At 42.9% G+C, this 16,428-nt stretch overlaps 1 protein-coding gene across 1 annotated transcript; it reads right to left on the bottom strand.

Annotated features, from left to right (window-relative positions):
- Window positions 1–3,808: 3,808 nt before the first annotated feature.
- On the bottom strand, window positions 3,809–13,812 carry hsd3b1 (hydroxy-delta-5-steroid dehydrogenase, 3 beta- and steroid delta-isomerase 1). Its single transcript, XM_080752518.1, has 5 exons — window positions 13,247–13,812; window positions 12,750–12,914; window positions 7,682–7,875; window positions 5,249–5,452; window positions 3,809–4,846 (listed from the first exon to the last, which is right to left on the bottom strand). Exons 1-5 carry the CDS (start codon window positions 13,395–13,397, stop codon window positions 4,433–4,435), a joined length of 1,128 nt encoding a protein of 375 aa, XP_080608644.1. The 5' UTR covers window positions 13,398–13,812; the 3' UTR covers window positions 3,809–4,432.
- Window positions 13,813–16,428: the final 2,616 nt, after the last annotated feature.

The following is a 16,428-nucleotide window of genomic DNA, read 5'->3' as shown; positions in this document are numbered from 1 at the left end:
TTAATGTCCAATTTTCTTAATATTAGGGTTGTTTTGTAGGTTTTAAAACATTCTGAGTTCATTTATTACACTTTTGAAGCAGCCAGAATAAGCTTTCTGACTTTTGGTTGGGGTCTTTCCTCACCTGGGACCCCCCCAGATGGACCCCTGAGCCTATCTCAGTACTCGCTCTGCTCCTGCTCCAGAACAATGTCATATTAGATCATAATTGAAGCATAAACTTTTTTTCTGAAAACAAAAAAAAAGTAGTAACAAATACCAGGGGTCTTCCACAGGGGCTTCGGGACCCCTGGGGGTCCTCGGAGTTACTACCTAGTGTGATAAGAAGTGTACTTCTAAGGATTTATTTGCTAAAATGTATTTTTTTACTGCTTTGGCATTTATAGGGACCAAACTGTCAGAAAATGATGGGTGTCAGATTTTCCTGACCCCAGCCCCCTTTCTGGGGGGTCATCTATGTTAGGACCTTGCAGAACAGTATGTCAGCCAGTTAATGTCCAATTCTCATAATATTAGAGTTGTTTTGAAGGTTTTAAAACATTCTAAGTTCATATATTGCACTTTTGAAGCAGCCAGAATAACCTTTATGACTTTTGGTGGGGGTCTCTCCTCACCTGGGACCCCCGGAATGACCCCTGAGCCTATCTCAGTACAGTCCTTGCTCTGCTCCTGCTCCAGAACAATTAGATCATACTTGAAGCATAAAAGCTTTTGTACCTGTACCTGGGCTCTGTAGCTAATACCAGGGGTCTTCCACAGGGTCCGGGACCCCCAGGTGTCCTCAGCGTTACTACAGGGGGCCATCCAAACGGCTGTTTACCCATATATGGAGACCCCCTGGTACCCATATATGGAGGTCCATGTACTGTATATGGAGATATGCTGTGAGAGCCCAAACATGCTTACTCAGTTATTTGTTATGTGAAAGTACTATGATGTCCATGACAACTGACAACATACCCTTTTATGCCCATACATGGAGATCCCTGTCTGTAGAACCAGTCACACAGATATGGGCTGTCTTGGCCATCTGTCTTGGCCATATATGGATTCTGTTAGTGTGGTATGTGGCCAATGTGTCCTCCATATATGGGCATTCCCATATGAAGTCCTGTTAGATCAGGGAACTCCATATATGGACCTTGTCATACATCTTGAATCTATGACCTCAGCATCAAAGGCTGGATTGGGGTATGTCCCTGTGACAAACTATTATCATGTCCACTAGGGGTACTTAATGTACATCAAGCAGCCTCACAGAAACAGGACATAGACTCCTGCCCTATGAGCCTCAGGGCTGGGCAGTGGGTTGCCTTTGGCCAAAGACAGAACTTAAAGTGGATTCTGTTCATGACCTGTGTTGCACTCTTGCAGAAAAGAGCAAAGGGATGCTCTTCTTCCATGCCTTCACTGGCTGCGATGTTGTTTCAGCATTCCGCGTAAAGGGGAAGAAGTCTGCGTGGCAAACCTGGAATGTTTGTGATGAGGCTTCTGGTGTCTTCAGCAAACTCAGCCATTACCCACCTGTAGTGGATGATGAAGAGAAGTTTGTGGTCATGATGTACGACCGATCGAGCACAGCTGAAGGTGTCAATGATGCGAGGTTGGACTTGTTTGCTCGGAAGCAGAGGCCATACGAAGCCATTCCTCCAACGCAAGCAGCACTGAAGCAACATGTGAAGCGCGCTTCCTATCAAGCGGCCTGCATCTGGAGTCAGTCAACAGTATGTCAACCAGAAATGCAGACTCCTGACAACTGGGGCTGGACCAAGAAAGGAGATCTGTGGCAGATTGATTGGACTGAGCTCCCACCCATTGCAGAGAGTTGCCAGCAGCTGACCAAGTGTGGATGCAAGTTGGAATGCTGCAGTCGATGCAAATGCTACCACTTTGGTCTGACCTGCACGGCACTGTGCAGCTGCAGGTGCGAGGTTTAGAAGCGTTGTAGTATAGGCCTACTATACTATTGTACTATACTGCCTAGGCCCTAGAAAAGAAAAAAAAAAAAGAAAAGACAAAAAAAAAACTACCTCCTGCCTCGACGGGATCATCACCTTATCGTGGTGAGGCAGTTTGCGTGTCTCCATGACCCCCAGAGCTATGTCGGCAGGAGTCTTGTACTCCTGTACTCCTGGCAGGGTTACCCAAGTCGAAAAGGTCGAAGAATAGAGACTAGACAAAGAGTGATCCCACGGCGCTATTATATCTACCATGCATTTTAGCCGCGTCAGCCGCTGTGCATTGAAATCCGCTCTGTTGAGTTACTACATTACTACATTCCCCCCCCCCCCCCCCCCCCCACACACACACACACACACACACACACACACACACACACACACACACACACACACACACACACACACACACACACACACACTATAAACCTCTAACAATACTAAGATATACACTACCACCCATTTTATCCGAGTCAGACATAACACAAACCTCTAATTTAGCAGAATATTAGGATTCCGGGACTGATATATGGTACAAGGAAGCCAGTGAGTAAGTCCATGGGTCCAAATTTGGATTCTACATAGTGAAAAATGTATGATTTGACACCAAGATCATTCAAATAGGACAGGTCTATGGTATTTTATGGCGGCCATCTTGAAAAATGGCCGCCATCTTGAAATTTGATTTGGCCAGATGGTTTTATGAAAAGAGCAATCCCTAAGGAGTATGTGTGCCAATTTTGGTGCTTGTATCCGCAAGTGAACGATTATTTCTGTTATCTGCCCGGCTATTGCATTTACTTTCCTGTAAAGCCACACAAACCACAGCATTCCTTTTCAAGCTTCAAGCCTTTCCTTTGCTCCTTGGCCAGTCTTGGGTTTAGCTGGTGTCTGTGTGGTGACACGCGATTCGTCTGGAGCTCTTCAACTGGTATGACCTCACTGGTGTTCAATGGTTGTTTGTCTGCTGGACTCCGGACTTACTGTCAACTGGCCTCTTTCTTTCTGTTTGTTTGTATATACAGTACAGTGTGTGTGGTAGTGTATGTGTGTGTTTAGGAGCTCACCATGTTGTGTCTGATGAAGCTCAACCATAAACCTAAAGGGAAACTAGATAACTTTAAGAACTTTTTAATATATACAGTATGTATATACTGTAACATTTTTAGCAGTCCCTTCTTCAGTCAATACCTTATTGTGCTGGCTGTTTCCTTGCAGAAAGACACATCTCCCTGGATGTATTTCGGTTCTGTTCCACTGTTTTTGTTGACATTCATCCCTTAGGGGGATGTAGCTGGTCAGAGCTTTTAATTGCTCCCTTTGAACTTCAGAGGGGTTGTGCACTGATGTAATTGATTGGGACATAAGTGTCAAGTGTTCTTTAGTGATCTCTCTAATCAATGAAAGCATAAAAAACAACTACCAGTTTGATGCCTGTCATAGATGGGAGGGTGGATTGTGTTTGTATACAAAACAGACTTGCCTAGTTCCCCTTTAAGTATGTATTTATCATCTCAAACGGTTGGGCATGTATTCACGACTTGCATTGTGCCCCAGTAGCAGGGGTCATCACTAATGTGCCATAGTGTCATAGTAAATCGGACACATTGCTGACCCCTGCGATGTAGGCCTGGCGGCTGCGCCCTTCTAGTTTCCAGTCTAAAATGTTTTGGTTCACTTTAGACTTGTGCAAGGTGGATTGACAATTGACTTGAAATGTATTTGTTTTCTAAAGAGAAAGAAATGCTATTTTCTTCACACAGTTTAATTTGTTATTCTTGAAAATGAGTTGTCATCAGTGTATTCAGGTTTCAGTTTACACAAAGGAACATTCAACAGAGCAAAATACATCAGTTACAAGTTGTTATAACTTTTGCCCACACATAGCCTACCGTATGCTACGTATTAAAATCACTACAGTGCAACCCAATCCCTCCTTACTGTACATGGGTTAGAAAAAGATTATAACAATTATTCCATCAAGACTAAGAGATTGCATTCTAAATCCTAATCTTGGGCCAATCAGTTAACCATGGTCTGCATAAACCATTAAATAAAGCCCTACACTGTGCTCTCATCATGTCAGCAGGCTAGCCTCCTGATAAAAATGGTCCCATCCCATTACAGAAAGGCTCATCCCAACTACAAATCCAGACACTAAAATCTCTTGCTGTTTGCTGTTTTTCCATTAGGGAATCATCTAAAAAGACCAGAGATATAGATGAGAATCTTGCATTTTGTGGAGTTGTAATTACTAAAAATTAAATACCTCATAGCATGACAGTGTTGCTTCCCTCAAAGAGCGTATCAACACGCTCGAGGCAGAAATTGGGAAAATAGCCGATCTACAAAATGTAATGCCTCAACTCTGCTTGTCAGGGTGGGGGGGGGGGGGGGTGTCCCCAGTTAAAATATGATTATTTTGGGGGTTGCGGCCTGAAAAGGTTGAGAACCAGTGTACTACAGAACATAAATCAGGCTTTAGCCCATATTTTCTCCCTCTCCTTGGGTAGCTCAGAGGCCAGCCAGTCCACGGTGCGCCTGTGGGCCTCCTCCCAGGTGAACCTGGGGGCGTAGCCCAGCTCCCTGCGAGCCTTCTGGTAGGAGAAGCTGAAGGGCGTGTTCAGCATGACCAGGAGCTGGCGGTTCAGGGGCGGGGCGATGCGCACGAAGGGGCGGAGCAGCAGGCGCAGCGCCTCCATCAGGAAGCAGATCAGGTAGAGGAGTGGGAGGGGCAGCACGTGCTTGTCCTGGATGCGGAATCCCAGCGGCGACATCATGACGTGGTTGAAGTCGCAGTAGCTGACCGGCGGCGTGTCGTCGGCGATGTAGTAGAAATGACCGCCTATCCTGGACCTCCTCTGGGCGTCTCTGAGGCCGCGGGCCGCCTGGAGGAGGTAGGGATGGGACGATATGAACATTTCATTTCACGATTTTTACGCAATAATCAAAATATCCCCAACCCCAACATCCATTATCATGGGGCGGAACATTTGCAGAAAAACTGCAGATCTACAAGCTCACAACGCTTCGCAAAGCATAGATTGGCTATTTTTTGGCAAAGAGATTTGGTAGAGAGTGAAAAAAAGACTGTATCAAGTGCGTATCATAGTACGTTTTACCAATTATAGAGGGGTTAAATGGTACCGGATATGCAGCTCGGCAAATAAAAGGTGAATTGATCCCAGACGGAGGACAATTTCACCATCAATTAAATCTCAGCGATACGATTATCGTGAGTGTTTTTTCAACACGATAAACGATAATATCGCTTATTGTCCCATCCCTACCTGGAGGTGCGCCAGCGCCACGTTGCCCACGTACACCGGGTTGACGCGGGCCTCCGGGGCCGACGTCCGGTACAGGACGTGTTGGTTTCGGATCCCGTCCGTCATGTGGCGCAGGAGGAAGCGGCAGCCCTCTCCGAAGATGTACATGGGCCTGAGGGCGCAGGTGGCCAGCCGGCCTCCGTTCTGGAGGACCTCGCCATGAGCCTGTGTAGTAGAAATTAACCCATTTAGAACAGGTACACATTATTGTGTATCATTATTTTATGCTTTAACTATTGAAAAATACAATGTAGCAGATATACAAGCTCACAGCGCGGCTGCTATTTTTTTCAAATCGTGAAAATTAGAATTTTGGCCCGATTCATTAAAGCTATACTATGTAACTTTTTTAATAAAACAAATCTTAAAATTGTCCTAATTATTAAATCGCTAAAGTTTTAGAACACCCAGTGCACTCTGTTCATTTCAGCTCCCAAAGCCTTTTCTTTATATGTGTTCTACTGAGCCCTGGTGGCCGTGACCGGGGCTGTTTTTCCTGGCAAAATTACATCATATGCATCATTCTGTACACGTGTCTCCCTACCGGCCAATCAAAGCCCAGATCATACACTGCCGAGCTCTTCAGGAAATACACTGCAGTGTTTACACTGGGCTAGGAGTTTAGCATGTAGCTCCCCAACCGAGGCTCGTAGAGGGACACGAAAGACCTCTATGGATAGGTCTCGGCGAGGCGAGGCGGACGCGGGGGTCTGAAGGCCCGGTCCGCGGCGAAAACGGCCGAAAAAAGCAGACGCGACCGCGGTTTGCTATAACGCTACTGACCACTAGTTGAGCAACTTACACACAGTGTTGCCGTGGTCTTGGGTCGCGCGCCCCCGACGACCCATATCTTTTTTGAGCCAGGGTCTCGCACCCCCCCAAGTTCACACCTCGACAACTTTTTTAACAAAGAAACGAGCCTATTTGTATATCAATAGACCTGTATAGTTGGTGTTGAGCGACGTTCGCGACCCCCCAAACATTGAATCACCACTGCACCACTGCTTACACAGTATAGCTTTAAGTGTTTTTTGAATCCTTCTAAGGTTTATTTGAAAAACCCTATGTTTCTACGTCAGCAATCTGGCGAGCCATTGTCAAAGAAAAGGTCCTTTTCACTTAACTGGAGCTCAGTTAGTCTGTTCTTGAGAGACAACTATGTCAGTGGTTCTCAAACCTTTTCATGTTAAGGACCCCCAAAATGATATTTATTTGGCCACGGACCCCCATCTCAAAATATTTAGTTCCAGGGACCACCCAGAATCAAAATTTGAGTTACAAACGTTTGCTTTGAAAATACATATATTCAAAGATTTGCACACATTTTCACAACTTTTTCAAAAATAGCAGATCTACAAGCTCGCAGCGCGGCACTCGGTGCCGTGCTGTGAGCTTATCTGCTATTTTTCACTGGTTAAAGCATTCAATAATTCTAGGCCTAAATTAACCCTACTTCAGTATAGAAATTAATTTCCACAAATGTAGAGTGAATATGAAACAGTATATTTATTAACAACAAAATCGAGAGCTTTCTGATAAACAGAAACAGTTATCCTGACAGGCTACAAACAGGTGTGAACATGGCCTAGAGTGGGCAAACTCCTAATGGAAATCTCATATCTGTTAGAACAGCATAGTTTTGTCTTTAAGCACATAATGGTGACAGTTGTATACATTTCTGCCACCACACCTGCAGCAGTGTTCATTTTTATTTAGTCTTAGTCATAGTCTTATGAATAAAATGTAATTTAGTTTTAGTCTAATTCTTATTATTAATCTACAGTTGATTCTATTGGCTCATTTTACACTTGCTTGCTGAAAATAGACGATTTACAATCTCATAATGCATCGCAGCTGTGAGATGGTAGATCTGCTATTTTCAACAACCAAGATCAACCAAACATAAAATGACTTGTCTCTTAAGGCCATGGCTACACAGAGCTGGATATTTCTGAAGCTAGACATTTTTTTGTGCTGTTGGGGCTTGCAGCCACATGAAGCTGGATATTTCGGCCGCGAAGCTGGATATTTTTAAACCGGATAAATAAGTGAAGACATTGAAAAATATCCGATTCACTGGATCCGTGTAGACCTGGAACCCGGATATCTCTGAAGACTGTACTGTGTGTGTGTGCTTGTTAGACCTAGATATCTTTGTCGTGTGGACCTAGATATTTTTCTATGTGGATATCTGAAAAACCGGGATATACCGGTATGAAATATCCAGCTCTGTGTAGCCATGGCCTTAGTTCTACTGGATCTCTTCTCCACTAGTCCCTCCCTAACATTTTAGTCTAGTTTATTTATTGATGATATTGTCAATATATTAGTGTTAGTTTTAGTCATCATAGTTTTTATTTAGTTTTCGTTTCGAAGGAAATTATGAGCACTGGCCTTCAGGGTGAGCTGCTCCGCCTCCTTCTTGGTCCTGCTGTAGGGGAACTTCAGGGAGCAGGCGTAGGCCGTGTCCTCGTCGCCAACGATGACGGGGTCTCCGTTGGGGTTGGGTCCAGCCACCTCGATGCTGCTGGTGTAGATGAAGGAGACCACGTTCTCCTGTATGCACGCCTCCAGCAGGAGCTGTGTCCCTGGGAGAATATGACACACGTGGAAAAAACACACTCTCAGTGTCTTTGGAACACACACACACACACTGTGTGCATGCACGTTCATACTCCCGTCACACGTACTGTAGGTACGGTAGACAAAATGCTCATGGTGTAATCTGGAGAGAGAGAGTGCATCTAGGGAACGTTAGTGGACTGCTAGTTTTCATGTATGTACTACATTATGGTGTGATCTAGTTTTCTTTCGGAGGGTTACGATAATCTCCCTACGCGTGGTCGTGGAGATATGATACCGCATTTTCAATTGATGATTTATTTGTATGAAAAAAGTCTCAGGACTTTATTGTGTTAATCTGCTTTATTTTGTAACTGCTGTAACCCTGTAAATAATGGATTTCAAATGAATCAAATCAAATTAATTAGGTTCAGGTTCAGGTTCAGGTTTATTAGTCAAATGCATATCCATACAGGTATAGACATACAATGAAATGCTTGTGCCAAGAGCACTCTCAGCCTTATTACACACAAAAAAACAAGACAACAACAGGTCACCCAGGACAACCCAAAAACAACAAAACAACCATACAGTGTAACAGTGTACAGTTTAAAAACTGCGTATATTGCACATGACTACCTACGTCTCGCTTCCATCTCTTCGTTAAGCATCCTGATTGCTTGAGCATAAAAACTATTACTGAAACGGGTGGTGTGAGATTTGATGCTCTGGTAAAGTTTTTTGGATGGGAGGAGATAGAACAGGGAATGGGCGGGATGACAGCTGTCCTTTAAGATGTTCTCTGTCTTTTTCTTACAGCGTGTGTTATAGATTGTGTGTAGCTGTGGTAATTCTGTGCCAATGATTTTGGCTGCTCTCTTCACAATTCTCTGTAACTGTGTACTGTCTTGAACAGTCACGTTACCAAACCACACTGTGATGCATCCTGTCAAAACACTTTCTATGGTACAGCGATAGAAATTAACAAGAGCCTTGGTGCTCAGGCCAAATCTCCTGAGGCGCCTCAGAAAGTACAATCGCTGCTGCGCTTTCATAAGGATACCTTCGCTGTTTTGAGACCATGTGAGTGAGTTTGTTATGTGAACACCCAGGAATTTGAAACTGTCCACTATGTCTACAGGTGAACCATTTATGGTTAAGGGACTGTGATTGACTTTAGACTTCCTAAAGTCAACGATGATCTCTTTTGTTTTACTAACATTTAGAGAGATTATCCCATTAATCTCCTTGAACGTCTGATAGCTGCTCCCATTGGCCACATAAAAGCTCATTACAATATACACTCATGTCTGTACAGCTCCTTCTGTTAGAGAAAACCTGGATACCCAAATTCCACACTACACACTAAACAACAAGCAACAACAATGCAATAGGCCAGTGGTTCTCAACCTGTGGGTCGGGACCCCCAGGGGGTCCCCAAATTATTTTGGGGGGTCCCCAGATGATTAACTTAATGTGCAACATTGTTTTCTCCCTCAACAGTAAACAAACCAACATAAAGTTCAAGTAGAGGGTACATATATGCACATTTCTAAAGTGACAATTTAAGGACTTTTTAATACCTCTAAAATGAAAAATTAAACATTGGCCAACATTGTCATTGGTGGAAATTGTGAAAATAGCCGATCTACATGCTCACAACGCAACACGAGGCGTTGTGAGCATGTAGATCGGCTATTTTCACAATAGATCCGTGTTATACAAAATCTAATGCCTCAACTCTAAGTGCTCGTCAGGGCACTTAGAGTTTTGGGGGTCGCGGCCTGAAAAGGTTGAGAACCACTGCAATAGGCTACTGCAGGCCGGAGAAAAGGCATTGCAACATACATTGTTTTTGTTTTCCTTGTGTTAAGCCAAGCTACAGACCACACATCCCAAGTAACCTCACCTCCATCTATACTATAATTTTGCGAATGTCTGAGTGTCTGAGTGTCTGTCACAGCGTTTCTCCTCAGTGGCTGGAGCAATTGATCTGAAATCGCATCACCATAAGCATATGAACACACCTGACATAACTGTGAAGCCCGTTTGTCACTTTCACAGATCGTATGCTGTATATTAGCATTTTTATGGTGTATCTACTATCTATTCTGCATCTAGCTTGAGGCACATCTATTCTGCATCTAGCACGAGGCAAAATGTTTAACCAGCTGTGTGTGTGTGTGTGTGTGTGTGTGTGTGTGTGTGTGTGTGTGTGTGTGTGTGTGTGTGTGTGTGTGTGTGTGTGTGTGTGTGTGTGTGTGTGTGTGTGTGTGTAGGCAGGCAGGCAGGCAGGCAGGCAGGCAGGCAGGCAGGCAGGCAGGCAGGCGGGTGTGCAGGCGGGTGGGCGGGCGGGCTGGGGGGGGGGGGGGGGGGGGGCAGTATCTCTGTAGCCATTAAACGAAACGGGTTTCTTACATTGATGCTCCTACAGTACATCATGCAAGCACCAGTTAAAGTTACTTTCCATCCCTCATATACTGTGTGCACAGTGCACATCCCATAACCCACACACTGCACATCATTTTGGAGCTCATATCTTTGAACGGGTAAGGACTAGTTATCTAAAATGCCCTAAACTGTAAACAATGCGTTTCCACAGACATCAATACGAAGTGATTAACTTTGTGGGCAATCTTAACTTCTTAACACAAATAATTATGTCACCTTCAAGTCTCGGCTCAATAGTGTCTTGCAACAACTTGTTTTGCCATTATATATATATATTTAATACAAAATACCCCAAAATACTTGACCTGTATTCATGTTGAAAACACTTGCTATGCGTCCGATGTCTATGATGCATTATAAACATATTTATAAGGCATTATAATCTGCTTATAACACTGTATCACACAGTAAGACGACATAATATGTCCATATATGGGCATGTACAGATATGGGCTTAATATTGATGACATCAAGGATCTCCATATATGGGCATAAAAGGGACAAGGACAGAATTAATTTGCAAGTGTGGTTGCCGTGACGCAGACTTTTTATATATTTGTCTGTCTGCTCAAAGGAGCAACTTAAGCACTCGCTCCACTACTAAAAATAGATATAGGACATTCATTGGTACTAGCATTGGGACTGTATAGATTAGTAGATATTCCCCTTGCGCTCTCTCTCTCTCTCTCTCTTCCCCCACCCCCTCCCTTTTCTTTCTTTCCTGGAAAACAACGAAATGATGAAGCTTGCACAAAAACACATTTCATCCACTGATTTACACATGCAAAAAAAAAACTGTGATGTGACAATGAAACTCAGGTGAAAAGGTTGTTATCGCATGCACGCAGCCTCGCAGACACAGTTGTGTCCAGTTTCCCCACATAAATAGGTCATATACATTGTCATTACTCTACATATTTTTTTTACCTTACAATCAGTGACAGCATTTCACTAGAGGTACAACTGATCACGCACTTCGCATACAAGTTTCAATATACTGTAGCATCCTATACTGTACAGCAGTGCTTCTCATAGTGGGGTCCTAAGGGTGCTCCAGGGGGTCCCCAACAAAATGAGTATGATAGCATCAAAGGCAGTTTAACCACTTTAAGGAGTAGTTCACCCCCAAAATGACTTTTTTTCTATTGATTACTCATGCCATGGAGACTTGAGTTCAACAATATTTTTGGAGCTGTGTGGAACACAAGCTCCCTATACGTGGCCGTGTGTGTAGGTATGTTTGTAGGTATGTTTGTGGGTGGGTGGGTCTGTATGTAGCCTGTATGTAGTACCCTGGGTGACCAGAGAGGTGCTGTTGAGTCTAGCCTGCCCTGAGCATCAACTGCAATACACACACACACACACACACACACACACACACACACACACACACACACACACACACACACACACACACACACACACACACACACAGCTCCACTTCGAACAGAGGTTCGATTTTTAGTTTTAGTCGAATTCCTAAGGCAATAATTTCATTACAATAAACGTACTCCCATTGATTCCGGATGGGGACCCAAATTTATTTGGGGGTACATTTACTATAATCATTTTTTTGTCTTGGGAATGTGAAATATACAAAAAAAAAAAAAAAAAATATATATATATATATATATATATATATATATATATATATATATATATTATTGAACTCAAGTCTCCATGGCATGAGTAATCAATAGGAAAAAAAACATTTTGGGGTGAACTACTCCTTTAACCCTAAGCACATAAAATAGCCAAGTTCAAAACATGCCGCGATTTGACACGTTGTGAATTAGAAGAAATATGAAATTGTTTATTTAACATTAATCTTCTATGGAGGTCCCTGGTACAAAATATTTTCAGCTGGGGGTACATGGCCAAATACATAAAACGGGAACCGGAAACAGTTTTAACCCCAAATAATTCTCCCAGCTCAAGGGCATAATTTTAGGGCCTATGCAATAAACCCCTTGATTTAGTTTTGCTTATTTTGGAAAGGTTCATTTGGCATATCCATCTTTTAGTCCAACTCGTAGCGACTGGCAAGACTACACTTCTCGAGCATTTAAATAGGGATTGGGGAAAAACAAAACAAAGCGACGCCGCTTTTTCTGCCTGATCACACAGCCCGTTTAAAACGAACACCAGGCTTTCCTCCGAGGTGGAAAGTCTGGTGATGCGAGGTTAGTTGTGCAGTAATCAAGTACATACAGTTCATTACCCCTAAACAACACAAGAAGGCCTGGGACTCATGACCTCAATAGTCTATACTCTGTTTACTCCCTCTGAGCTCCTGAGACAGGAAATGGAAAGAGAAAGATGGTGAGCGACACGCAGCAAAGGCAGTCGGGGTCAAACCCCGCGACGCTGCAGTCTTCTAGGTGAAGAGGCGAGTGTGTGTTTCTGGAAACATGTTTTAAAAGTTGTAACATTTTCAGACAGGCCCTACCTTTGACGTTGACCCCGTAGAGCTCGCTGTAGTCCACAGCCCCGGTGACGTCGATGAGAGATGCAATGTGGAAGACGATTGACGCTCCCCGACACGCTTTCTTCAGTACGTCACTGTCTCTGATGTCACCTTCAAACACGCTCACCTTGGTCTCCACTGTACAGTCTGACAAACACATCAAATATACAGCAATATAGACTCCAGTGGTTCTTTTTATTTAAAGGACCCCCATAACTGTGAGAATGACCAAATTGACCTGAGGTTAAGTTTAGTTAGTTCATTTCAACGTCCATAACTCTCAGAGTGACCAAATGGACCTGAGCTTAAAGTTAGTTAGTTCTCTAATCATTTTTATCCCATGATTTTGTAACACGTTATTCCAACCAGTTTCTTTCCCCTCCATCAGGCGCCCCAAGTTTAGTTAGTTAAGGTTAGTTAGTTTCCTAAGATTAGTGAATGATAATTGAAAAGAAACGTTTTATTTATGATTTATTTACCTTCCAGAGTCTTGACATGTTCGGGTGTTACTTGTTTGTCCAGTAAACGGATCTCTGCCAGTCTCTCTTCCTCCAGCAGGAGTTTGACAAGCCTCTGTCCCAGGAATCCACAGGCCCCCGTCACCAAGCACACCTCGCCGCTCAGAGACATGGCTGACTAACTAAGTTTTAGTACAGTAGCTCACAACCTCCCTCGGTTTCTTCTGCCTTCTGTTCTGTCCTTCTTTGTCTCTGCCTGCCCCTTTTCACCACTGTCGTTTTAGCTATGAAAGCTATAAAAAAATATCACCTTGAGCTTGAAATGTTCAATGTACAAATCATATCGGAGCCCTGAAAAGACCTGACAAGGTCAAAGCGTAGAAGCGGACCCAAACACAGATTTTTCCGAATAGCAAAAGAATTGCTTTTGAAGATGGATAAGCTTGGATAAGCTTCTGCGTGTCTGTGGCGCTGCGATAAGACCTTATTCTTTTTATAAGTCACAGATTAGTTTGGATTCCACTTTGGAAACAAAAACAAAAAAACAGCAACAATCCTTTCAGCTCTGAGGGAAAGTGTGAATGACAGGATGGGCTCTGCCACGCCAAGATGGAATGTGATGCATTGAGGAGTCAGAGTCAGACACCGGAGGGGAGGGGAGCGGAAACATTTTTAATTCTGCTATCTCCCAAGGACAGCCAGCATTGGAATAAGTACACAGAGCCTTTGCCCTTTACCCATGAAATACACTGAGATAACAGCATGCTTCTAAATGAAACAGCTGCACAATGATAGAGAGTTGAGCCGGATCTACTACACACAATACTGTAGCCTTGTATGCAAATGAAAAGTACTTATGATAATGTTTAATTTACAGTCACAATGTAAGATTTAATATTTGTATAGACAGAATCTTCTAAAATACTGGGTAAAAAAACATAACACATGGTGAGTTCATACATACTGTAACAATCTCTTGGCCTTGAACAAAATATAGAAAATATAGAATTTAACCACCCTGATTTATTGGTTTGACGAAAGACACCAACAGTTTTGGCTTCCTGTCTGTTGCTTATTATGAACAGATTGTATGCTTCAGCCCTTTTTCTTCAAAGTGACTCGTAAATGCCAATAGAAGATAAATGTATTGAAGGATAAAAAGAGGATAGTGGCTTTGAAATATAACATAGAGTGTCTTTACAAGGATGGAGATATTTTACAACTTTGTTTTGGAATCTGGTGTAGCCGTTTTATAAGCTATCATAAAAAAACGAGATGTACTCAGCGACTTGAGAGTTACAAACTGTACTTGAGTACAGACAGTGTTTGAGTGAATATTAGGTGTGCAATAGTTAATCATATTAATTGATTTAATCTATTATAAATAATAAATTAACCACAGGAACTCTATATGTCCCTATCTTGGAGCAAACATTTGTCTAAAATAGCAGTTCTACAAGCTCACAACGCATGATCTTGTAGATGTAGGGTTAATCGATTTTTGGGAAACATTTTAGAATTTGTTGTGAGCTTGTAGATCGAGTATTCTAGAAATTATTGTACAACGCTGTGGTACTACAAAGTTAAAAATTGTGGTTAATCAGACTAATATAGTCGCTAATTCAAAATCCATTCGAATTATATTTTTTTGCGTTAATTCGTTGATATATATATATATATATATATATATATATATATATATATATATATATAGTGTATATATTTAAAAAACTGATAAAACGATACGATAATGCCCCAAAAAACTATGGATTGCAGCCCTACACTCCTGAGGAACGCACATGCTTTTTTTCTCTCTTTTTTTACGATGGGTTCCCAGATTGGTTTGACGACAAGCAGCCGATAAAAAATAACTGTCCGCCAAAGATGTGACGTGTCAAGGTCAAGTGTGTTTCCCTTCCCCTTAGTCTTAGTGGTGATGAATCACAGTTGGTCATGGTCATTGTCCCTCCCAACTAGAGGCCGATGGTCAGAATTAATGACAGACATGTTTATCCCAAACACAAATGAAACCTGGACGGCTAACCTAATGAACCACTGGTTTATTTTAGTCAAATGTTTCTGAACATCACACTGAGAGGAGAGTAAAGATCCATACAGTCTGTGTGCACGCACGCACGCACGCACGCACGCACGCACGCACACACACACACACACACACACACACACACCCAAAGGCCCTGAATGACTGCACGTCAGTTGCCCTGTCCTCCCTCACCATGAAGTCCTTTGAGAAACTGATAAAACAGGAACATTTTGTTGATCCGTTTCAGTTTGCGTATAGGCCTACAGTAGTGCTGTGCAGATGTACAGGATATTGCATCCTTGCTTGACTTTCTATCCAAGCATCTTGGGTTCAGTAAAACTTTTATTTTTTTCATCGACTTTCAGCACAACACCTGAAACACCTGTTTGTTGCGACCGTCAGGTCGCAAGTTACTATGAAAAGCTCCACCGGCTGTCTGTCCGTCCGTCCTCTGTCTGTCTGTCTGTCATGCCACGTCACACTGTTGCCCCTACTCTTATCTCTGCCTCTGTTGGCCGTATCGAAGCCAAACTTTGCACACACTCCTTGGATGGCAAATCACAACCTCCGCCCCTGATTTCTCACATGGCCCTCTTCCAGCGCCGATTTTTTTGGACTGCTCCTACAGATTTTGGCCTAAAATCACGCAGAATGGTACATACTATCTCTAGAGTCATGTCATCAACATGGATCTGTCTGTCCCATTTCCCATATTCCCATTGCCTTCTAAAGTTTGTGTATGCGACGTGACGGTCGCTTATCTCCCGATTAGGGAGTCTTACTGGTGAATAAACTGCGTTGGTGTTTACTCTATTTTGTCCGGTTAGATACAGATGTGCCATTTCAAAACTTCACACTTTCTGCCTTTGGCAAGACAACAGATCTTCAGGGGATTTGCAGAACATTGAGTTTGTAGATCAGCTATTATTTGCAATTTGTATTACCGTCTCTGACTTCGAAGTATAAATTCAAAGTACAGGTAAATACAATTTGCATTGCATTTACTCTTTACTGTCAAGTCCTTGCTGTAACTATTATTATCATCTAATCAAATATATCTACACATAGGGCTGTTCTCTCTCTCCTCCCCCCCCCCCCCCCCCCCCTCTCTATGTTTCTCTGTTTCTCTCTCTTTAACCTGTGATACCATAAAACAACG

Source organism: Nannobrachium achirus, assembly GCF_963921795.1.
Source record: "Nannobrachium achirus genome assembly, chromosome: 22".
NCBI classification, from domain to species: domain Eukaryota; kingdom Metazoa; phylum Chordata; class Actinopteri; order Myctophiformes; family Myctophidae; genus Nannobrachium; species Nannobrachium achirus.
The sequence above is the reverse complement of the archived record's forward strand: the minus strand, read 5'-3'. Positions and strand labels throughout refer to the sequence as shown.